Genomic DNA, 24363 nt, shown 5'->3' on the forward strand with positions numbered 1-24363 from the left:
CGCCACTATCCTCGGGCCGGCCGGGCCCGGGCCGGACCCTTGATCAAGCAATTTTTTTTTTTTTTATCCATTACCTATTTAGCCTAATTGGGTGGGGAGAAAGCTATGCCATAATCAGAAATATTATAAATATGTATATATAAGCTATATAAAAGTAACAAATGTGTACAAAATTTAGGCTGCAGTTACAAAATGCAGCACTTCATGCGCGGAGTCTCCTCTCGCACGCATCACACCGGGCCTGCTGTGCTGTATTGTGTATCTTAAGTGCAACATGGAGCTTGAAGATGTAAAGAAAAAAAGAAAAACAGGAGAATTACCTTTGAGCAAGTGTGGAGGAAAGTCGGAGGTATGGAAGCAGTTTAAACAAGTCGTGGGCAGTGACAACAATATGTTGTTCATCATTGTTTCTTTTTTTTACGTTTCTTCATTCGGATCCATTTGCGATCCGTTCCATTCTGAATAAACAAACAGCGCAGTTTACAGGCTTCGTCCTTGTTGCATTATTCATTCATTATTACAGATTTCTGCAGTTCAAACAACTCTGAATTGTAGTTGAGAACATCATTTATAACGGCCCACGTATTAAAAAAGTGTTGGGTTTATATCGGCTCGGGCTCATAATTACAGTTAATGTGTCGGGCCGGGCCGGTCTCGGACGCAACATGCTCGGGCTCGGGTAGGTTCGGGCTTGATTTTTTGGGCCGATCTAAGCTCTAAACTGAAGTTGGGAATCCAGGAATGGGGTAGCCAGGAGTTATGTGTGCCAGGGTGGTGTACAGTAGTGAATCGAGCAGAGGCAAAAACTGAGACCAAAGTCTCACAGAAATCAAAAGATGGCGCAGACGGAACTGCATGGAGAGGAAAAGGTGAGGCTTTCTTCAGTTTAGAGTCTTAGTGATGAAGACCAAGACTGGAAGTCAAGTCAGCTGCGGTTCAATAGAGAAGCAAGGTGGGAGAAGTTTTCATCAGGCGGCCAGGGCCCTGCTTGTAAATGTGCTTCTCAGTTAATGCGTAGACAATGTTAAGTGAGTCCAGTGCCACAGTGACTGAGGCTCATTGGTTTTGTTGTGTTTAGAGCCATTCACCAAACCATACTGACAGAAAAAAGGGAGCTCTCAGGAACAAAGTTAAAATTATTAAACCTCAACAGGAGACATTCTGATGTTTCTATGTAAAGGGGTGGCTTGTGGCTCAAGGTTGGCGGTTCAATTCGACCACATGTCAAAGTGTCCCTGAGCAAGACACTGAACCCCAAGTTGCTCCCCGGATGCTCTATGTATAGCTGTCCACTGCATCCTAATACTTAGGATAGGTTAAAATGCAGAAATAGAATTTCACTACATTGTACTGTGTGTATGTGACGATTAATAATACATTTTGTTCGTTTTGACAAGTGAAAGAAAACTTCCAAATGGTAATTGACGGCGGTAAAAAAATATGGAACAGCGCCTCCTCAGACCTCACACCTCTATAACTAGTGAGCTTAACTAAAGGCTTAAAAAGCTTTATGATGGCGCGGGGCAGAATAGAGACCCCACTTTGAGGGGATACACCGCAGGGCACTTTGAGTGGACTTTAGGGAAGGAAGTACCTCACTCGCTCACTAGTGATGCACGCCTGCTTTTAAAGCCTTTATGTTCCGGCCACCCTGTAGTGATCCACAGCGTAATAACAGGAGAGTAGAGTAATATGTGCTGCAAAGTAAAATCTCAGCCTGCTGCAGGAAGAGGGGTAGAGAGGGAGGGAGAGACGCTAAATGCACCGCGAGCTTGGCCTCAACCGGCAGTCCAAAGAAAGGAAATGGACGTCAGCCTGTTTGTCCATTTGCAGCCTGCCGTACTGCTACTTTACTGAAAGGAGAAAGGTTTCTGGTATGAGATGATGAGGAGGGATGTGAGGGTAGGTTCACAGAGAGAAGATTAATGAGATTTAAACTTTTAGGTACAGTAAGTTGTCTACTTCACTGCCTTCGTGATCAGATTTGTGTGTTTGTGTATAATTAAAGATAGAAGGGGAAATAGGTTAATTTGCTAAAGTCACAGCAACATATCAACTAGGACAGTAGTTCTAATAAATGGAACTGAAATTTAAAAGAATTGCTGGTTACACTTTACTTGAAGGTATCTACATAAGAGTGACATGACATAAACATAAACATTTATGACATAATGCTTCTTTTAGTAAGTGTCATTCTGTTTTTTTTTTCAAGTTATGGTTAGGGTTCATGACTGTGTCATGACAGTGTCATGTGTTCACGACAGTGTCATGTCATGTAGAAACTTTCCAGTAAAGTGTTACCGAATTGCTGACAAAATTGTTGCATCAAAAAGTATTTTGTCGAAACACGTTTAAGACAGTTCCTCCCTGTTATTTAAATCAAATTGCCAGCACTTGTGCATCTTTGTGGACTGTTGGCATGCATGAACATGGTTTCTCCATAGTGCTTTTTGGCTGGCCACCAAACATTGGTTGACGAGTCATTGCTTTTTTTTTCTGAGAAGCTCAACATCTTCTAAACTTTGAAAGTTCTCCGCTCCATCAAAAGCATGTCAGGCAAAGTGCTTCACGCAACAATTTTCGTGTTCACAAAAAGCTACTGACCGTTATGAAACCAGAACCTGTCGGTGATACCTATACCCACAGGTTCCAGGAGAGTTTGGATATTTCTTTTTCTAGTTTTATTATGATTTGTGGTTCAGAGCAGCGCAGATGCATTCATTTCACAAAACGTTAACAGTGGAGGAGACTGTGCTCAATTTGTTGATGCACTGATTAGGCGATAGTGTGTCGATTGGATCAGGTATCGATTAGGGATCGACCAATATCGTTTTTTCAGGGCGGATATCGATACCGATTATTTGTAGTTAATGAAACCGATAAGGGATATTTGGAATCGATATGCATTTACAGTAAAAATTAACATTTTGGAATGTTGCAAACTCCAACACAAAAGTTTGTTTAAATGCTTCAGGCAAGGTTGTAATAAAACTGAAACACTAAGCATAATACACAGTCAAAAAAATCAATAAATCAATACAAAAATAGCTTCCTGAAGTCTAAAACAACAGTTAGTTGCAAGTGTTGCAGACTGCTCACAGAGCTGTAGCGCACTCTTTAATAATTACTAGTGCTGTCAGTTAAACGTGTTATTAACGGCGTTAACGCAAACCCATTTTAACGGCATAAATGTTTTTATCGCGAGATTAACGTTCTTTTTGGCCTAGCAAACTTTGTAGTTTTTTCACATGCTGTTGCAACAACTAGTAACGTTAGAAAAACTACAACACCACACCGGATCTAGCTAGACCGGAAACAAAACAACAGGCACGCACTTGTTTAGACTTGCGAGCCGGCCAAAGAGTAGTAGGCTAACGTTATGTTTTGAGTGGATGGCGAGTGCAAGACGCCGAAATGGATGCCAATAAGATTCTGAATGGAAAGTTTACTTTTAAAAAGTTGCCAAATGGTTCCATTGACAAGACCAAAGTGATCTGTGTGTTTTGTCGTTGTGAACTGAGCTATCATCGCAGCACGTGATGTCCAAGCACACAGCTGATGTGAATTCTCCGCCCCCTCGTCAAAGCCGTTACATTGTGTGAGAGATTATTTGCTCCAAGTGTGAATGATTGCTCCAAGTGAAAATGTTAGTGTGAAATTGAACACTACAGTATGTCAATGTTGTTTTCAATAAAAAAGCATTTGCACAAAGTAAGCCAATCCACTTTTCCATGTTGATAAGAGCATTCAAATGAAAAAAAAAATGGGACAAAAAGAAATCAAGGGACATTTAGAATAGATAAAAATATACGATTAATTGCGAGTTAACTATGACATTAATGCGATTAATCGTGATTAAATATTTTAATTGTTTGACAGCACTAATAATTACCTTTATCGGTCATTAGTTAAAATTAAACACCGATACAGATAATCTGCCAACTGCCAAATATCTGCCGGGATAATCGGTCGATCCGAAGTATGGATGCATGAAGGGATGACTGACGATGTGTTTTTTCTATGCTGCTATTAAGGCGATTTTAACTAACTTACTATCAGAAGTAATATCTTTTTTTTTTTTAAATCTCTAAATCTGCTCCCTACTGTGCATTTAGAAATTTTTCCGGTGGATCTCTGTTTCTGAGCTCTGCGCTCCATAAGAGCAGTTCAAATTATGGATAGGTTTTGGATTGTGATGTTAAAGATAATAATGTTACACCGTACATAGTCTCGCTTTGCCAGATCTCTACAGTACAGAGTAGGGTCTGGCTAGTCCACACAGCATTCCGGGATGGGAGAAAAACGTGCTCTGGTTTATTGGCATTTCTTAAAACCAATCACAATCGGCATGGGCGCTGCTAAGCGCCGGATGGAGCCACGGTGCCGCTGCAAAATAGCCTCGGGAAGGAACTTGTTTTGGTGGAATGTTCAAAGGTTGTTTTTACTCTGCAGAGATCTGAGGAGCAGTTGATCATAGTCCTTATAAATCCACTGCAGTTTAAAATTCCAACACAAAGAAAGCGCAAGGTAACGGACATCCGGCCGAAAAGAGTGACATCCGGCGAAATTTCCGGCTGCAACGGTGCAATCCAGGAAGTGGAACGTCGTGGATATAGACTAAACGGAACATGATGCTGGGATATTGTCGCGCCAGGTACTGACACACAGACTTTTGAAAGGAAGCCGTTGTTCTTTTTTTTTGTTTTTTTGTTTAAATATTTTACATAAAATGTTCACACTCTTTTATAAATGATCACGTAACTTTAACTGTATTGACTGCAGAAAGCCTAAAGGTCTGATTATATCAAAGCTCCATCAGATGCTGAGCCATGCCGTCGACCCCTGCGATCAGACCCCATATCGGCTACGATTGGACGAATTTAACAATAGAAACCATCGCCCAACCCTAGCACTAATGATCGCTCGCTAATCATTTTCGGTTACACTTTACTTGAAGGTATCTACATAAGAGTGACATGACACTGCCGTGAACGTGTCATAAACATTATAAACAAGTCATAAACGTTTATGACATAACGCTTCTGTCATCAATGTCATTCGTTTTTTGTCATGACAAGTAGGGTTAGGGTTAGAGTTACGGTTAGGGTTCATGTGTCATGACAGTGTCATGTGTTCATGACAGTGTCATGTCACTCTTATGTATATATGTATAACTTCAAGTAAAGTGTTACCTCATTTTCTCTCCTCTCCAAAAACACGTATTACTTACTTTGCTGAATTTAGACAGATACATATCCGAGGAAAGAGTAAATGATTGAAGAAGGAAAAGGTTCGTGAAAGAGAGGGAGAGATGTATGACAGACATGAAACAAGTACAAGTTAAGAAAGAAACGGAGCGCAGAGCCAGGCTGGCTGAAAGAGACGGCTCCTCAAAAAAGGCTGCAGCTCTCTCCATTAGTGGATGAAGGATGGCTGAAATGACTCCCGCGTGGATGGGCTCTTTAAGCTTTCATCTCTCACCATGGCAACCCGGAGAGTTGTAACTTCGAACAAACGAACCAACGAAACGCTCTGATTATCTGGCTCTCTCTCTCAGAGACACAGACGCCAAAAATCACATCTGGTGTTGAAGTACTGTAATAATCCCTCAGGACGACTCTGCGGCTGACAGTGAAAACCATCCAGACTCTTGTTTTCTCCTGCTGTAACTCCACTGCTGCTTTGATGACTCTCCATTCCGCTGCTGTACTGAGCTCGAATATTTAATCGTGATTACGATTTCGGCTCCTAACGATCACAACAACAAACAGATTAATTGAGAAAAAAAAAAAAAAAAAGATTATTTGGCAAATTACGTTTTGATGTTCTCTCTTATTGTTAAATATCATTTTTGGATAACGCTCTTATACGGTAATAGTGTTGGCTGTTATATTTGAGGTATTACGGTTTTACGTTTACGTAAGGTATTACGTTTTCTCATACCTGCGTGTATGCCAGTTGAGTTCACTTGTATGAAATGATTGAGACGGATGAACAGAGCCGTGCATATTAAATAAATAATTGTATGGAACAAACGCTCCGCTTATACTTTCACGTCAAGTTAAGCCTGCGCAAGTCAGCTAACACTTATTTTGTCTTGTGTTCTAAATGAGAAAATAAAGTTCAACGGGAAAAGTATTGAGGGAACTTTCACAGTGCAAGGTGTTGATTGTTTTACTGTTTTTTTAACTTCAACAAATGCAACACCTTTTTTAAAAGTCAACGAGTAATCATGATAAATAATCACGATTTCAATATTGACCAAAATATTCGTAAAAATAAGATTCCCCCCCCCCCCCCATAATCGAGCAGCCCTACACTCAGGAACAAATGCTAAATTATGGGTTGCTTTATTTGAGCAGCTGAAAACTGTTTTGAGAACTCAAACTCAAAGAGACCATACCAGGGATCCTTGAAACGTGCGCCTCGATCTTCCTTCCGAGTCGAATCGTTGTATAGACGAGGACGACGTTTACCGACTGTGCCATTTCACCCACAGGATCTGCAGCGGGACATCGAGCAGCACACGGAGAGCGTGGCGTCAGTGCTGACGCTCTGCGACATCCTGCTCCATGATGCCGACGCCTGTGGCAGCGACTCGGAGAACGACTCGATCCAGCAGACCACCCGCAGCCTGGACCGCCGCTGGAGAAACATCTGCGCCATGTCCATGGAGAGGAGGATGAGGTGAGTGCTCGGACTGTGTCTTAATGCTTCATCGTGCCACAAAATGTGTTAAGTTAGCTGACTTGGATTCAAATGCAAAACTTGGAGACAGTGAATGTGAACAAACAAGATTTATTGAACATAATACTTAATGTGCTAGGGGCAGAGTTCAGGGAAGGATCCAGGTCCGAGGAAACAGTCAGAGGGGCATTGGGAAATACAGCAGATTCTGAGATTCAGGGGAAGGTACTACTAGGGCAGTGGTTCTCAACCTGGGGATAATTTCTGGGGTTCGCCAGATGGTTGGGGAGAAAAAAATTAAATAACATATTCTAGACTGGGGAATAGTTTTTACATTACTGTGTGAATTTGGTACAAATCATGTAAATCAGGAGGTCCTGGAACACAGAAAGGGGTCTAAAGGCGGGTCAGGGGGAGAGAAAAACTCAAAACGCATCAAAAATCCACAGAGCCTGGAGGACACTGGACAAGGCTAGGTGCTAGCTGCTAAAACTAAAACTTAGTCATTAAAGCAAAGCATTATTTGTTTACATTTATTAATCAGAGCATATACAAAAATCACTCAAAATCAGCAGGGGGAAGCATGTACAAACAGCTTTTTACACCGGTTTGCAGCTCTCTTTTTCGTTGTCGAGGAGTCGTGGGGGAACACCAACCTCATTATGCTTAGGGGTGACGACGCAAAAAGGTTGAGAACCACTGCAATAGGGTACAGGAAAACAGGATTAGCAAGGTACAGATCAGGTAACAAGATATTAAGAGTTCCTAACAAAATAAGCAGAAATCTCTCACCTATAAAAGCTTTATTATGTCAAGTTGTGACAGGGTGAATCATACTCCCAACACAAACGTAAACATACAAAGGAGAAAGGTTTCTGGTATGAGAGGATGTGGAGGGATGGGAGGGTTTTACAGGTTAGGTACAGTAAGCTTTCTACTTCGCCTTCAATAATATCATGATCAGATGTGTGTTTATGTATAATCAAAGATGGAAGGGGAAACAGGTAAATGTGTTAAAGTCACAGCAACATATCAACCACGACTGTAGTTTTTAAAAAGCCAAAAAAAAAAAATCTCAGCCTGTGCAGAGGGCCTTTTTACATAGAGTACGTCATGAATAAATTAAATGAAAATCTTTCTATAAAAGCTTTGTTGTGACTCAATACTCTGAAACAAAGTGAACATAATATATAAATGAGCATATAAATCAAGCGGCCAGTCTTTATTTAGCATGTTTTATAAAAATAATCAGCATAGAGATTTATTCTATAATGAATTTATTTGAGTGACCTATGTCTGCTGCTCAGGTTTTAACTACACACACACAAACAAATATTGCCCCCTCTGTTGTTTGTCCCTCAGGATTGAGGAGACCTGGCGTCTCTGGTGTAAGTTCCTGGACGACTTCTCTCGCTTTGAAGACTGGCTGAAGACGGCTGAGCTGACCGCAGCCAGTCCGGACTCTGCTGACGCCCTGTACACCAGCGCCAAGGAGGAGCTCAAGAAGTTTGAGGTCAGTTTGGGAGAATACTGGAAAAGGGAGGCGTAAAGGCGGATTTATGTTTCTGTGGGGGCTACGCAGAGAGCTTTCGCCGCAGCCTACATAATTGGCCTGAGGTTCATACTTACTGCTGGTGTTTGCTTGTGTTCTAGCGTATCTCTTTAAGAGAATAGCAGGGTTGGGGCACGTTGAATCTGGTTATTGGATTGAAGGACATGTATCCTCGAAACGTTGTGAAACGGTGTGCAGCGGTCTCTGAGGTTTGTTTAATCTCGTTTGGTGGGTGTTTCTCTCGTTCAGTGGCTGTGTCACAGGTGATATCCAATCAGCAGAGACGTGTATGTATCCAGTGTTTTCCCTAGGTTTGTGGAAGACTTAAGTGCACGTACTTGGCGAGGGGTTTAGGCATAAATCCTCAAGAAAATATTTTTCTGTAAAAAAAAATAAAAAAATGCAATTACCCACAAAACTTTGTGGGATGTTGTCTCTGTGGGATTTTGCGTCTCTTTGTCATGTTGTGTCTCTTTTTGGTATTTTTCTTTGGGGTTGTTTTGGCTCTTTGTGGTCATTTGGCATCTCTTTGTTGTCGGTTTGTGTCCCTTTGTGGTAGTTTTGCATCTCTTCTTCACATCGTTTTGGGCCGTTATTATCACCATATCTGGGTCTAAAACGTTGGAAAAGTTAGAGCAGATAAAAAACACCCAAAAAGCTTAAAGACAAAACTTGCTAAAGAAGTCCAACTACAATCATTAGATCTGAGAAAAGTATTTTAGTTTAGTTTATTCGGCTTGTGATGCAGTTAAACCTTAAAATGGCAGGGAAAACCCTGTGTATGTAGTTAGATATTTTGAGAGGTGCATGTCAGACTACGAAGTATGTACGTACACACCATTAATTTAATGCAGGAGCATAAATTGGCCTTGAAGGCAAAGCAATGGCAAGAAAGACCATGAGTTACCAGGAGGACCTGTTGCATGTCCGGTCATTGTCTTTCAGGCTGTGGTCAGGAAGCCTAAAACCCAAACTAAACTTAAAAATAAGTCCTGATGATGATGCTACAGGAAATATAGATATAAATGTATATAGATGGATGTATAACATTAATCACACATAACATTCTGTGTGGACTCAGTTGTCCCTAGTAAAAGGGTGGTCGCCTACCCCAGCAACAAACGCACAGATCCTGGAGGTAACCAGCTCCAACTAGCCTAATGCTCCCAGTAAGTGACAAAATAACGCCAACATTTTCCTATTTACATGTTGTCATAGTGTGTACAAATAACAAGGTCACATGAGACACCGCCATCTTCTAACTGTATACAAACTGATAACTATATTCTCAAAAGGCAAAGCACTTGCTTGCAGCACACGAGAAGCCCCGTGGTGAGGAGCAGAGAGTAACAACGATGCTTTTCAGGTGTTGCGCTAATCACTCGCCCACGTAGCAGTGCTTCGCCTTATGAGAATATAGTTCCCAGTTTATATACGGTTAGAAGATGGCTGCGTCTCATGTGACCTTGTTATTTGTACATGCTGTGACTATACAAATCACAACATGTAAATAGGAAAATGTTGCCGTTATTTTGTCACTTATTGGGAGCAGTAGGCTAGTTGGAGCCAGTTACCTCCAGGATATGTGCTAAAGAGGCTAGCGCCAGACAGAGTTACGACACGCATGGAGATGAGAAGGGTATGGACTTATGTAACTCTGGGGGATACGGTGAATAAGCTAAAGTCCCAATAAGTCGGCGTGTTCTTTTAAAATACATCCAAAACATGAATATTTTACATCTTTACACAGTAGAATTTCGACTCCTGGAAGTGTCTAACATCTGGTTGTTATCAGTTTATTGTTGTTTATTTTATTAGAAAATAAAACGGCAGGAATGCAAACTGCCTGCAGCTGTGGAGTTCAGCACTCAATGGGATTGTTTTGCTGGAGAGTTTTAACACTCTTTTTTATGTGTCACAGTGTGAGTTGAGCTTCAGTTGTCCTGTTGCTCTGAGACACAGAGGTAACCTTTAACCTTCGATGTGTCACTCTGGATTAGAAACAGATTAGTGTCTGGTAATCTGGACTCTGGGATCCAGTGTAGACCAGCAACCTATATACTGACTGTAATGGAAGCTCTGGGAGCGTAATGGTTAGAATCACCATAAAGTGACTGGGAAATGTTGTTAATGGTCCTGAGAAGCTGGTAGTGGACGCCTGCTGCTTTAGCCTGCTTTAACTTGTCAGACTGGATATTGACCTTATTTGAATGTGTGCTTCCTTGCCAAAAATCCAGGCTTGGCCCTTGATCAGAGCTTTTGGTTTGGCATTTTGAGTTCATAATCTGACCTTGTTGTGAGTATAAAGGTTTTTGTGTAAATCAATCAATTAGTCAATCAGTTGATACTTCCAATCAAGTACATCTTTCATGTGGTGATATAGTCAAAAGTGTTTTACAAGTGAGCGATTCAAAAAGAAAATCTGTACTGAAACACAAAAAGGTAAATAACAGTGAAACATCAAGATCCATATCCATCTAATGTAGAGATATGGCTGGGATGTTTTAGTATTGTCGCTATATAAAGTGTCGTACTTCTTTTCAGCTCCATGTACAGTAAACAGAAGTTATATACAGCATGTATGCCCGATTTCATGTGGAGAATGTGATTGGTGCAGACCTATAGCCACTTCCTACTAAAGATGGCTTCTCAGTGTCTCATAGCATTTGCCTGATGAAGGCCTAGTACAGAAACAAATTGATCTTTCTTAAGTTAGACAGTGTGCGGGAGTTTGTTTGCAAATTTGGACCTGCTCGTCCCTCTCCTACGCACCTGTCTAATGAAATAGATGTGTATATTCCTGTTCTAAGAAGAGTTTTCATAAAATACAATATTACTCTTTGTGACCACACACATTTAGAGAAATATAAAATGACCATACTTACAAAACATGCAACGATACGAGCTTTTCAAATGACTCTTTACAAAATGCAACATTTCAGATTAACCAAGACCACTTAATATCTAGGATTAGAAATTCAAAATGCCTCTCTATTAAGGAGCCACTTCTTTAAATCTCCCCTTCTCTCTCTTTCTGACAAACATAAATCTAAATTCCCATATCTTTCAGGAAACAGATGATTTGTTTCCGTAACATTTTTACATTGTATGGCACTATTATGTTCTGCTATACTTTCTTTTGATTCTTTTGATGTTTTTCCCAACATTTCCTTTTCCACATGGACATGTTAACAGATAAATCAGACTTCCAAAGCTGCAGAGTGATATTCTATATGTGCAGATATCACACTGTCCCTTTCAGTTCGTACACCTGAAAAATAATTCTGTGGCCGCTCAAGAACTTTAACAGAGGACTCATACATTTGTATTTTATTTATTTTATCTTGTTACATCTGAAGTGCAACTGATGCAATGTACTGTATACGGGACTTCTCAGCCGTTGATTAATTTGCAGTCCTTGTCCCTGGTTAGGCTTTTAAAAATGACACATGGTAAAACATTATTAAATAGACATACAAACTAACAATTGAAGCAGACAAACAGGCAGTCACTGATGCATAAAAAACTAACAGTAAAGCAAACATGGACCAGCAGCCACATACAGTACACAGCAGACTGAGGCAGCAACCTAGATGGTTAAAACCTGACAATTAAAGCAAACGGTCACATAAATGCATAAAAACCAACAGTAAAACAAACACAGACTTATGTAACTAAGGAAAATAAGTAAAGACATTTACTAAAATAACAACTAAGAATAAACAAAAGAAGAGCGTAAATTATACTGTGCTGTATCAAACATCTGACTTAGTGTTTGCCAAGCCATAATTTTACCTTAGTATTAAAAACTTTGTGATCAGTTAATGTTTTTAAATCAGATGGTAAGCTATTCCAAATCTGTGGGCCTTTAACTGAAAAAGAGGACTGCCCGAATGCTGTCTTTCACTTTGCAAGTTTACAGTATCCACGGACTGCACCTCTTTCATCTGCTTTACCGGAGTATTTTTGAATCTTTTGAGATACCAGTTCCATACTCGTATGTCTTTCCGTTCTGCTCTCAGGCGTTCCAGCGGCAGGTTCACGAGCGTCTGACTCAGCTGGAGCTGGTCAACAAGCAGTACCGCCGCCTGGCACGGGAGAACCGAACCGACGCCGCCAGCAAGCTCAAAGTCACGGTGCACGAGGGGAACCAGAGGTGGGACGTCCTGCAGAAGAGGGTGGCTTCTGTTCTCCGCAGACTCAAGGTCAGCGTGGACCAATCCGTGTAGTTCTGGGTGATATACGGATATTATACCAACACCGATATATGAGACTAGATATCGTCTTAGATTTTGAATATGGTAATATCGTGATATGACATAAGTGTTGTCTTTTCCTGGTTTTAAAGGCTGCATCACAGTAAAGCAATGTAATTTTCTGAACTTACCAGACTGTTCTAGCTGTTTTATTATTTGCCTTTTCCCACTTAGTCATTGTATCCACATTATTGGTGATTATTTATCAAAACTCTCATTGTGTTCAACATCGATGTATTTGGTCAAAAATATTGTGATACTTGATTTTCTCCGTATCGCCCAGCTCTAGTTCTGATGCTATAGTAATTACAAACGGCGATGTTTAGTCCCTTTAGAAACCATATACCCAGCATCACATACGGCAGCATGGTATCAACTTCTAAGTTTATTTAGATTATTTACAGAATTTCAATTACAATTCTAAAGAATTGTAATTAGACTTATTTGCATATATCAACATCTGTCTAATATGAAAAGAATCCGATATTTTGGGATTTAAAAATCCCTAAACCCCAGCAACTTGTCCCTTTGATATATATCTCACCCTCGTGACCACGGATGGAATCAACATGGATCAAAGTTAGTAATAAGGTGTAAATGATATTGTTTTTAAATATTGCTGTGATATAAATAACAAATACCGATGCGCATGCTCTGCTCTGCGTTCCTGCAGCACTTTACCTCTCAGAGAGAAGACTTTGAGGGAACTCGGGAGGGGATCCTGGTCTGGCTGACGGAGATGGACCTCCAGCTCACCAACGTGGAGCACTTCTCCGAGAGCGACGTTGAAGACAAGATGAGACAACTGAACGTAAGTCCCAGACCTGCAATATGTCCTAAATTAGCCCACACTGTTGACATACAGTATGGCTGGTGACTCTGCCTCCTTACATGTCCCAAATGTTTCCTGGTCCCCTCATGTCATTTAAACCCCAGACAGGCTCCAGTATGTACCTTTGGAGACAGAGCCTTTAGTGTTGCAGCCCCCCCCCAATATCCACAATGCTACATCCCTGGACATGTTTAAAAAACTCCTCAAACAACACCTGTTCACCACAGACTACGACCTCCCCTAGCTCTGTTTCCCTCGTGTCCTTGGGTTTCGTAAAAGGCACTATATAAATAAGTTAGGATTATCATTATTTTTATTATTATTATGTCCCCCTCTGCAGGGCTTCCAGCAGGAAATCACCCTGAACACCAACAAGATCGACGCCCTGATCGTGTTCGGAGAGAACCTGATCCAGAAGAGCGCTCCCTTGGACGCTGTGCTGATCGAGGACGAGCTGGAGGAGCTGCACTCGTACTGCCAGGAGGTGTTTGGCAGAGTAGCCCGCTTCCACCACCGCCTTGTCCACAGACGCCCTGTCAGTACTGCATATACACATTTCTCCAGGGTTTCCCCGTGTTTTGCAAGCCTGGTGGCCCACCGGGCCTAAGTTGCCCCCCACCGGGCTAGTTACCACCACTAGTTACAGCAAGACAGCTCGGATGAAAACTTAAGACTTAAGTCATATTTCCAAATCTCCTGTTAGCTTTCAGACTTAATGTAGGGCCCTATGCAATTTGTCTTGTTTTTTTTTTTTTTTTTTATTATTCTCAATTTCTCAATTCCGTCCATGATTCTGCTATTACAGAAACTATTGGGCTTTACATTAATGCTACCATTAGTGTGTGGCTGGCACCAGCCGGGCCCTCATTGAAAAAAGACACTTGCCACCAGGCTAAACAACTTTTCTGGGGGAAACCCTGACATTTTTCTGTTCATCACAGTCCACTACACACATGGACATTTCACGCTTTGCCCTCCTCAGTGTGTGTGTGTGCGTATGTTTGTGTTTGGTACTTAATTTCTTTTTCTTTATGTTTTTGAAGGTTCTGGAGGAGGAGAGGGAACTGTCAAACCTGGATGACTCACCTGATCTGACCAACGGGACGTCCTGGGGGGAGGTGAGGAAGAAGGAGGAGGAAGCGGAGGGCCCAGCAGCTGGACTGCAGGTCATGTGCCACCTCCTGGCCCCCCCTCTGGAGCGGTCGGGACGAGAGACCCCCATCAGCGTGGACTCCATCCCGCTGGAGTGGGACCACACGGTGGACGTGGGAGGATCGTCGTCACACGAGGATGACGAGCAGGCCACTTTCTTCAGCGCTCTGTCAGGTGATAACAGCTGTTTATCGCAGAACATTTTTTTAACGTGGTTTTGTATGTTTTCGTGCAGGGGTCTTCAATGTTTTTCAGTCCCTCCAGGATTTCGTGGCCTTTTTTTGAGATTGTTGTGGCCCAAAATGCCTGATTTCGCGGGAGCTTTTGTAAAAAATTGCGATAAAAGTTGCGATGTCTTTTGTATGTTTGTTGCAATGAAGTTGCGGGAGACAGTGGAAGTTGCAAAAAAGTTGCGATTTTTTTTGGTATAGTTCTTTAAAAATAAAAAAGAAACTTGTTTTGGGGAGAATAAAACTACTCTGGGCTGAGATTTCCTAGTAACCTTTCCAAAAGGCTCAGGATGCTGCAAATGTTGGTATAATATGAAAATGGCTGGTGGATTTAAAGGGGTGGTTCAGAATTTTGGACATCATTTCCAAGTTAGCCAGTGTGTTATTTATCAGTGGAGACTGTTTTCAACACTTTTCATCCAGTATTTCCAGTTGCAGAGTTCGCTGGTGCTAGGCTAGCGCAAGTCAACAGTATCTGCTAGCCTGCCATTAAAAGCAGTCTTACAGTACACAGTACACCCGAGGCAAATAAATTATAACGCCAGACTATCGATGTAAATGTCTGTGTTGATAGAATAATGTTAGAAATAAAATACCCTTGCATCGCATTGCAAGGCCTCTGTATCCTGCACGCCAGAGTGCCTACCCGAGGCAGCTTTCGCTGTGCGCTGTATCCCACATCCCCACCCCTCATCTAACTCACAGATGTTTTGCCACATTTGTACCTCGAGTGACCAATAAATAAAGATAATAAAGATTACAAAGATTGTTTGTTTACCCAGATCAAATCTTTAGAAGTGAAAACATGAAGCATGCGGCAATGGATGTTACTTACTTGTGCTATCCATTTATGTTTATATAATGCTGTTTTTGCACGTTTGACAGATACTTAGTCTTATGCATTTGTCAGCTGGTTTGTGTGAATCATAAGACTTGCACGGTCCTTGTTCCCCATTATTACTCTGTTTTCTTTCTCTTTATCCGTCCCTGTGTTTTATTTATTTTTTTGAACTCTTTTTGGTTTTGACCATCACTTTAACTTTTTTCCATATCTCTGTCTCTCTCTCTCCTCAGTGAAGTCAGGGACTGACCCGCCCAGCTGGCACCAGCCCTGCTCCCCAGAGAGGACACGAGTTCACCGAGAAATCCTCCGGGGCCTGAGCTCGTCTCCCACACACACCAGCAGTACTCCCTTCCACCAGCAGGGCTACGTAAGGACACGCACATCAACATCTTTGACATCTTTTAATTTTTCAGTTCAATTAAATGTTATTTATAGTATCAAATCATAACAAGAGTTATCTCAAGACACTTTACAGATAGCGTAGGTACGGTGTTCATTTTAGGACATCCTCAGATCTCAGACTCAGGTGTCAGACTCAAACGAAAAGGCATCAGGTCACAGGCAAATCGGCATCGGAGTAGCCTAAAAGTCACTCAGTCTCAGAAAAACCTCTGTCATCTTCAGACAAAACTGCATTAGGTCTCGGAAAAAACGGCCTCGGACCAAAAGTCGTCAGTCTCAGAAAAATCTCTGTCAAGTCTATGAAAGTCAAGCGTCAGACCAAAAAGCACCATGTCTCCGAAAAATCTCCCTCAGCTGAAACTGCTTCAAACCAAACGGCCTCAGATGAAAAGGCGATTCGCCTGTGACCTGATGCCTTTTCATCCGAGACCTGATGCCTTTTCGTTTGAGTCTGACACCTCAGTCTGAGATCTGAGGATGTCCTAAAATGAACCCCGTTAGACCATATTCTATAATTTACAAAGACCCAACAATTCCAACAATTCCCCCAAGAGCAAGCATTTAGTGCAAGAGAGGAGGAAAAACTTCCTTTTAGGCAGAAACCTTGGACAGACCCTGACTCTTGGTGGGCAGTTGTTGGAGTACAAGTAAAATGACCGGTATAAAAATCTACTCAAGTAAAAGTAAAAAGTAGCTCATTTAAAATGTACTCAGAGTAAAAGTTACTCTTTAACAGCAGGGGGAGATACTTATTCATACTTTTTAATATCTTTTAATAAAAATACTTAATTAAATCGCAGTCTTTTGCGATTTGATAAGGGCACAAAGACATTCGATTTTAGTTTGTTGACAGATACTTTGCCAAAGCGACGGTGCAAAACAACGTCAGAGAGCTTTTTTATTTCCTTTTTTTTAACTCGATAACAAATGTGATTTAAAATGTAGCAAAGTACAATACTTGAATCAAAACATACTGAAGTAAAAGTTAAACTACAGATTTAAAAAAGTACTTTAAAAAGTTAAAGTATACAAAAAACTATTCCAATAACGTGAGTAATTGCAATTCGTTACTTCCCACCTCTGCTTTTAAGTTTCCATCGTCCATCGTTTTCAAAGAAATTGAAATCCAGCTTGACACAGCATGATAAATGGCTGAAGATGAGGGTTGTAGGTTAAAGCGGTGTGTGTGTGTGTGTGTGTGTGTGTGTGTGTGTGTGTGTGTGTATGTGTGTGTATATGTGTTCAGGCTAAGCTGATGTCGGAGTGCAGCGGCAGCATAAGCAACGTGAAGCGAGTCCAGCGGATCCTGAACGACGAGGAGGAGCCGGAGGATCCGGGTCTGACCAGCAGCACGGCCGACAAGCAGACCAGCACAGGTACGTACACAGAGGGGGGAAATTGTTTGTCTTTGTAAATTATAGAGTGTGGCCTAGACCTACTCTATCTGTAAAGTGTCCTGAGAGAACTCCTGTTGTGATTTGACACTATAAATACAATTGAATTGAATTGACTGATGGACATTTTAGAAAATACAGATTATACTATAAGTGTTGTGGACTGGTCTGTGTGACCAAAGGAGGACTACTTTCCCCTCACAAAGACCACGTTGCAACTTTCAAGGCTTTTCTTTCTTGAAGATTTTTAGAGATGTAATAAAAAGCTGCTTGCAGTGCACAGAGCTCTGCCGGACAATGCGAAAAGGACACACTCACCGTTCATTTAAACCCACTGCCACAGATGACACAGAGCTTGATTGCAATTGGCAAAGCGTCCCTTTAATTACACCCACAGTTACATTATAAGATAAGAAAACCTTTATTGTCTGTAACATAAATTTGTCTTTGACGAGGCAGGGTCAAATGACAAAAATACATACAAGGGCATAAAAGATACATACCGTTAATTAAACGGTAAAGTACCGGAGCGATCCTGGTGCGATACAGGAGTCCTCCTTAAAAAGTCAGCGTTAACATAATGTTTGTGTAACAGAAATACTTATTTCTGTATTTCATATCAATTTTAATCATCTCGAGACCCCTCAGATTTACCTTGGGTTCCACCGAAGGTTACCCAACTCAAGGTTGGGAATCTCTGCTCTAAAAGAACAACATCTAAGCCCGATTTAATGACACAGCGAAAGAAAAAATAAATGTAAATTTAAGTCCATTTAATTGTCAAATGCACTTGTGCACCAAATCCTGGGTGAAATAAATTCATTGAAACAAGTCACCCTGCTAATATGTTTAAAAAAAGAGACCTAACTAAAAGCGGTATCTCGAGAAACGCAACAATTGAACACGGCACATTTACAGCAGCGTTCACGAGCGTTTATTAACCGCGTCTCCGCAGGTGTGATCGAGCGCTGGGAGCTGCGGAGGTTCAACGACGAGACGGACGTCAAGCGGGACCTGGAGCAGTGGCAGAAGCTGAACTCTGACCTCTACAGTGTCACTTCCTGGTTGGGCAGGGTGCTGCCAGAGCTGGAGAGGCTACAGCAGATCGCACCGCCCACCGGCATCCGAGACATCGAAGCCAACATTGGGAAACTGAAGGTAACGTCTCATCGCAATACGGAGGAGAAACACTTTTTCTGCGTTACTATTCGGTCCGCTAGATACCGGTTGTTAAGGCACCGGTGTCGTATTAGCACCGGGTTTCGGTACCCAACCCTAGTGATCGCGATTGGATTTGCGATTATTATTTTTTTAAAGTATAGCTGTTGTTGAATACTCACCGTGTAACAGATATAACACATCACGGAGCATTAAAACACAAAACACCATCAAAACCGCTCTATATTCTTATGCAAGGATGAGAACACGGATAGGAATTGCCGGCAATATGTGTTTTTCTTTTAATAAGCATGGAACATTAAACAGACAAAACATTTATCACAAAAGCTAAATTTATAATAACAAATCCAATAAATCATATCAGTACTTTTCTGTAAAATTAAATTTCTGATACGCCTCAGTTCAATAGCAATCTACATATTGCACCTTCCATGATCACGTTAAATAAAAATTACGATAATGAAAAATCCACTGAAAATTTCTGTAAACAATCTGTGACATTTAAAGTGGCTATATTATGCTCATTTTCAGGTTCATAATTGTATTTTGAGGTTGTACCAGAATAGGTTTACATGGTTTAATTTTCAAAAAACACCATATTTTTGTTGTACTGCACATTGCTGCAGCTCCTCTTTTCACCCTGTGTTCAGGTCTCTGTTTTAGCTACAGAGTGAGACCTCTCACTGCTGTAACATCTTTGTTGGCAGTCACACATGCTCAGTAGCTAGGTAAGATCACATCATCTAGCATTCGTAGTACAAGGCAGGATTAGCCGGGAGACTTCTTCTAAACGAGGGTACACTTCCAACTTTGCGTGGAATACCTGCAGAACAGGGACATGTAAGTAGTTCTTTTTGTAGATTATGGTGAACACTAGTTCACCATAATGTGTTGTAGCAGTATTTTGCCATTCAGAACGAGCTAGCATGTTAGCCACCTCATTTCGGCTAGTGACGTAAAGCCCTGCAGATTTTGAACAGCTCACCCAGAGACTGAAGGCAGGACACATTCAGAAACCCGTATCTCACTCAAAACAGCATTGATGTTTTTTTCCCAAGTTTGTATGCGTGTGGAAGCACCAGAGACAAAAAATAACACCCAAAATCCCAGAAAAAGTGATTTTGTTTTTATAATATGGGCACTTTAACATTATTTCTGCATTTATCTTGTGAAAAAACAGTAAATGTAATAATAAAAAGAGGAATATAAAATGTTAAACCAAATGTTACACCAAACATTCAACTTAATATTCACATTTGATTTATCACGTTCTTCACGATAAGCAAATTTTAATTTGAAACAGATTCATCGTTCAGCCCTAATCCACACTAACATGCATTCCTTTCCTGGCTTCTTTGTAGGAGATGCAGAAGACCTTCAACAGCTACAAGTGCCTGATGATCTCCGCCAACCTGAGCAGCCGTCACTTCACGCCGGGCGACGCCGCCGAGCTTCACGAGGCCCTCGGCTCGGCCAATCAGAGCTGGCAGCAGGCGTGCAGCGGCCTGGAGAGCTGGGAGAGGAGGTTGCACCAGGCGCTCATGCAGTGTCAGGTCAGGCGACACGGAGAAACTTGGAACTTGCACTTGGAAGTCTGATTTTCTGAGGTCAAAGTCTGAAACGCGCCCTTCCGAGCTCGGGAATTCTGACGACCTCGCGGCACCCCGAGTTCAAAATCCAACGGGGCTGCCCCGTGCGTCGACAGTTGCGAAAGCTGTAGTAACATACAGTTATTGGCACTTTTGAGGAAAACGGAACACGCCGTTAATAAGTGTGGTTTAGAAAATGTAATTTGATAAATGCAGCTCATCCGATCTCTGTGTACTCTATCTGTAAAGTTTCCAGAGATAACTTTTGTTGCGATTTGACACTATAAATTAAAATTAATTGAATGGTGTTCTTTTTTTTAGGAGTTTCACGAGACGCTGCACTCCATGCTGTTGTGGTTCGCTCGGGCTGAGAGCAAACTCGGCGCCGTGAACGTTGGCGACCGCCGGGTGCCCCACTCCATCCTGCTGGAGCACCGAGACACGCTGATGGTGAGAAGACCACATTACATTACACGTCATTTAGCCGACCCCTTCATCCAAAGCGACTTACAATTAAGTGCTTTTAACCTTGAAGGTTAAAATGGTGTGATCATGTGGACTTCCTGTGTGCAAAGCTGCTCCAAAGAACTCACTTTCTTCTTAGACTCGGGCTGTTTGGAGTTGGGATCTGTCCCAAGAGGGAGGGATTTTTTCTCGAACCTAAACTCTCAACTATACAGTTGGCACAACATACGTCTGCGTAGGCTGACACAAAATGCATACAGTTAACACAAATTGAAAACAAGCTTAACTGAGACCAAAACAATGGATTTTGACTGCCAAAAGAATCATGTTGTGAACCTAATGTGTAGGCTAAAGTCAAAGCGAACAGCTGTTGATACAAACAAATCTACACAATCTATGATCAATACAATATACTATTGTCTTAATTCCATCAGATGTGCTACGACTGACTAAATGTTCCTGTTGGAAGTGAACACATGTCGTCAGCGTATTGGATGAATTATTTGATTTTGAGACAGTGTCTTGCGTTTGCATATTATTGTATTTTGAAAATTAGTGTTGGAGTGCAGTTTATGTGTTATTCGGAGTACAAAACTCCGATGTGTCCGGTGCGTTGGTGTGTCAAAGTATCGGAAAAATTGTCAAAACAAACACGCGTCGGGAGATGATATCGAGGATCCGACCGGATGTATTTTCATTTCCACATACTATTTGAGCGGTATCGTATGTGTATGTGTAACGATACCTGCACGTTGCGTGCATGCGTCCCCCGCGGCGACTCCTGTGCGGAGACTGCATCTTTGTCCTCCGCTGCCGCTTGTTCAGGCAAAGAGGCGCCTGCTGGTACCAATCGGGACTCATCAGTCTCACAAGTCAGATGCACTAAAGTTGCTGTTTTCCATTGTTGCTTCTCAACAGCATCCATGCATATCTTTGACTTTCACAGAGTTGCTGTGGACCTCGTGCACGTTCACAACTTGTTTTAGCAGAAAAGTCACATAGTCTAACCGCTGACCGACTGCTGTGCTCTCCGTCCCCCTCCAAAGGCTCTGCGAGAGGAGCTGCGCAGCCGGCGGCACCGAATCTCCTCGCTGCGGGACATCGGCTCTCGGCTCATGCCGGAGGACGCCGGAGAAGAAGAAGACGAGGCTGAGGAGAAGGTCCGCGTCGTCGCCTGCAAACTGCAGCTGCTGCTGCGCCGGGTGGCCACCGACCTGCGCACACTGCGGGGGAGACTGGTAGGGCCGTCCTTTGACCACGGTCCATTGGAAAAAGACCTTTATTCAGCTCAACTGTGACCACTTTGACTTTTAATACTAGTACTTTGAGTAGTAGTAATACTTCTTCCGCCGCTGCACAACAACCAATTAACACGTTAACTTGTCTGTTGCTTCAGGAGGAGGAGGACGACGATGCAAACACCACAGTTGGACGACCGGCGACCGGAAGGTAACTTCTACAAACCCAAACTGCACTTTGTGTATCAAATTAGCTTAAGGCTTCAGGTTGCGCAAATTTGAATTGATTGAATAAATGACAAACTTCACCGTTAACAGTCCCCCCCCTCCCCCCCCCCATCCAGGGAGGAGAGGCACCGTTCTTCCCCGCAGCGCGAGACCTTCTTCCGCCGGGTTCTACGTGCCGCCTTCCCGCTGCACCTGCTCTTCTTCACCCTGCTGCTTCTGACCGGCCTGCTGCCTATGTCCGAAGACCACCGCAGCTGTACGCTGTCCAACAACTTGGCCCGCTCCTTCTACCCCACGCTCCGCTACATTGACGGCCCTCCGCCAACGTGAAAAAACAAGCGCCAGTCTTGTGTTTTTTGGACTCTTCTTCCCAAGAGTTTTTGCCCTACTTCCAAATTTGTATTTATTCTTTGTTTCTCGACTTCCGCTGTTGTGTACAATAAAATATGTGCTTGCTTTCAAAGTTTTGAAAAAGTTTTAAAAAGTTACCCGATGGATCTTTGGAGAAAACTAAAGTAATCTGCGCAGTTTGCAAGGTCGAATTTCATTACCACAGAAGTAATTTGTCTTTGAAATATCACCTCAAAGCAAAACACCCTACCCTAACTATATCTTCAGGGCTTCGCCAATCTATATTACAGTAGTGTGGTACCCGTGGCCGAATAACGAAGCCTGTAAGTGAGAAACTAGCGGCCGGTAATGCTTTGGCTAACTGTATAGCTAAAAACCCAATTAGCAAAGTAGAAGACGATGGACTGAGAGAAGCATTAAAATTACATCGGGACACACCTCTTATAATCTACCCTTGAGATGTCTGAAAGCGAAAGGGCACGGAAGATGAACATGCTTGAGCAAACAAAGAACGTTGCTCTGACAGGTGAACATTGGACTTCTGTGAACAACGACAACTACTTAGGCGTCACAGCGCACTTCATTGATAATGCAAACTGCATCGTTCGCACTGTGAGTAAAACAGAAGAGCGACACTACAACATAAAAGAAATCCAAAGCCCTGCTGAACACAGAAGTGTTAGTTCATTACTCAGCCGACCGAGAATTAATACTGTCATGTGATGCTTCACCGTACGGCGTGGGCGCTGTTTTATCACACCTGATGGATGATGGAAGTGAGTGACCCCTGGGTTTCATGTCACGAACATTGTCCCCTGCTGAAAAGAAATACTCGCCAAGCTTTCTTTGTTCAGACAAAGAAGGCTTGGCAATTATATACCATGTCCAACAACTTTGCCTGCTCCTTCTACCCCACGCTCCGCTACACCGACGGCCCTCCGCCCACGTGAAAAAACAAGCGCCCGTCTTTTGTTTTTTGGACTTCATGTTTTTGCTGTATTTCAAAATATATTTATCATTTGTGTTGTTCCGCAGTTGTGAAAAAAAATAAAAGCCATAGCACCGGTTGGTTTGAAAGTTTTGTCATTTTTATATGTAAGTTTGCCATCCCACTTCAACCCACCAAACATCTTCGATACGCAAAGACAAAATATATTTTAATAACTATGGTATATTTTCTACTTCACTCTAGTCTGTGGGATCTAATTTGAAGGATAGAGGGCAGTTGTTAACAAAGCCTCCAGAAAGTGACGACTACACCAGCCATTTTCTACCGCTGCAGCTATTTTTACTGTTTTTTGTAGAAGGCGGCCACTTGTCGATAGCACATTTTGTACAGAAAAACTGTTTGATTTAGAGATGTTTAAGAAGTGACGAGCTGTAAGATATTCCTTTTTTTTTTAAACAGCAGTGACTTGTCTGCTGACAGGCCTTTCTGTAACCGACGCAACTACTATTAACTATCAGATAATTTTAATGGTGTTGACGATTTTTGTATATAAGGGCAAACTACTAAGAATGAAATAACTAAATTGTTTCTGCGTACGAATTTGTACTACTACTGAAATCTATAAGTCATTTAACATGGGGCAATAATTTAAGCGCTGGTGTGATACAATGACAGAGAAATTTTCATACGATTATGTTAACTTTAAGGCCAGTGTTTTTGATATCATCTTTGAATATTTTAGCAGATCGCTGAACGTAAAAAGCTTTGCAAAAAAGTTCTCAAATTATCACATTACTAGGGGACAGAAAGAGTCCCCGATGTACTGATAGCTAATTGAGGGCTTTAAGCTAACATAGAAAGATTAAAAACTGCCTACTTACACATCCAGCAGACAGATTCCTATGCTATGCCTAGCTGTAAAACCAAAACCATTAGCTAACAGAAGCAAAACGTTCTGTACAGCTACAGAGTTCAATTCTTATGTCATGCATAACTTACCCAACGCTAGCTGAGT

The 24363-nt window shown here is 42.0% G+C and overlaps 1 protein-coding gene across 2 annotated transcripts in view; it reads left to right on the forward strand.

The window, feature by feature from the left end:
* Window positions 1-24212, forward strand: part of LOC116036813 (nesprin-2-like) — a 135333-nt gene extending 111121 nt beyond the window's left edge. For both annotated transcript variants that reach the window (XM_031280481.2, XM_035994507.1), the window contains 14 exons: window positions 6500-6687; window positions 8050-8200; window positions 12262-12444; window positions 13169-13306; window positions 13668-13862; window positions 14371-14653; window positions 15784-15920; window positions 17202-17331; window positions 18305-18507; window positions 19890-20081; window positions 20439-20567; window positions 21629-21820; window positions 21979-22031; window positions 22165-24212. In XM_031280481.2, the coding sequence (XP_031136341.1) occupies window positions 6500-6687; window positions 8050-8200; window positions 12262-12444; window positions 13169-13306; window positions 13668-13862; window positions 14371-14653; window positions 15784-15920; window positions 17202-17331; window positions 18305-18507; window positions 19890-20081; window positions 20439-20567; window positions 21629-21820; window positions 21979-22031; window positions 22165-22378 (2388 nt within the window). In that variant the 3' untranslated portion in view covers window positions 22379-24212. The remainder of the gene's footprint in view (window positions 1-6499; window positions 6688-8049; window positions 8201-12261; window positions 12445-13168; window positions 13307-13667; window positions 13863-14370; window positions 14654-15783; window positions 15921-17201; window positions 17332-18304; window positions 18508-19889; window positions 20082-20438; window positions 20568-21628; window positions 21821-21978; window positions 22032-22164) is intronic.
* The last annotated feature ends 151 nt before the right edge of the window (window positions 24213-24363 follow it).

Source organism: Sander lucioperca, chromosome 18, assembly GCF_008315115.2.
Source record: "Sander lucioperca isolate FBNREF2018 chromosome 18, SLUC_FBN_1.2, whole genome shotgun sequence".
NCBI lineage: Eukaryota > Metazoa > Chordata > Actinopteri > Perciformes > Percidae > Sander > Sander lucioperca.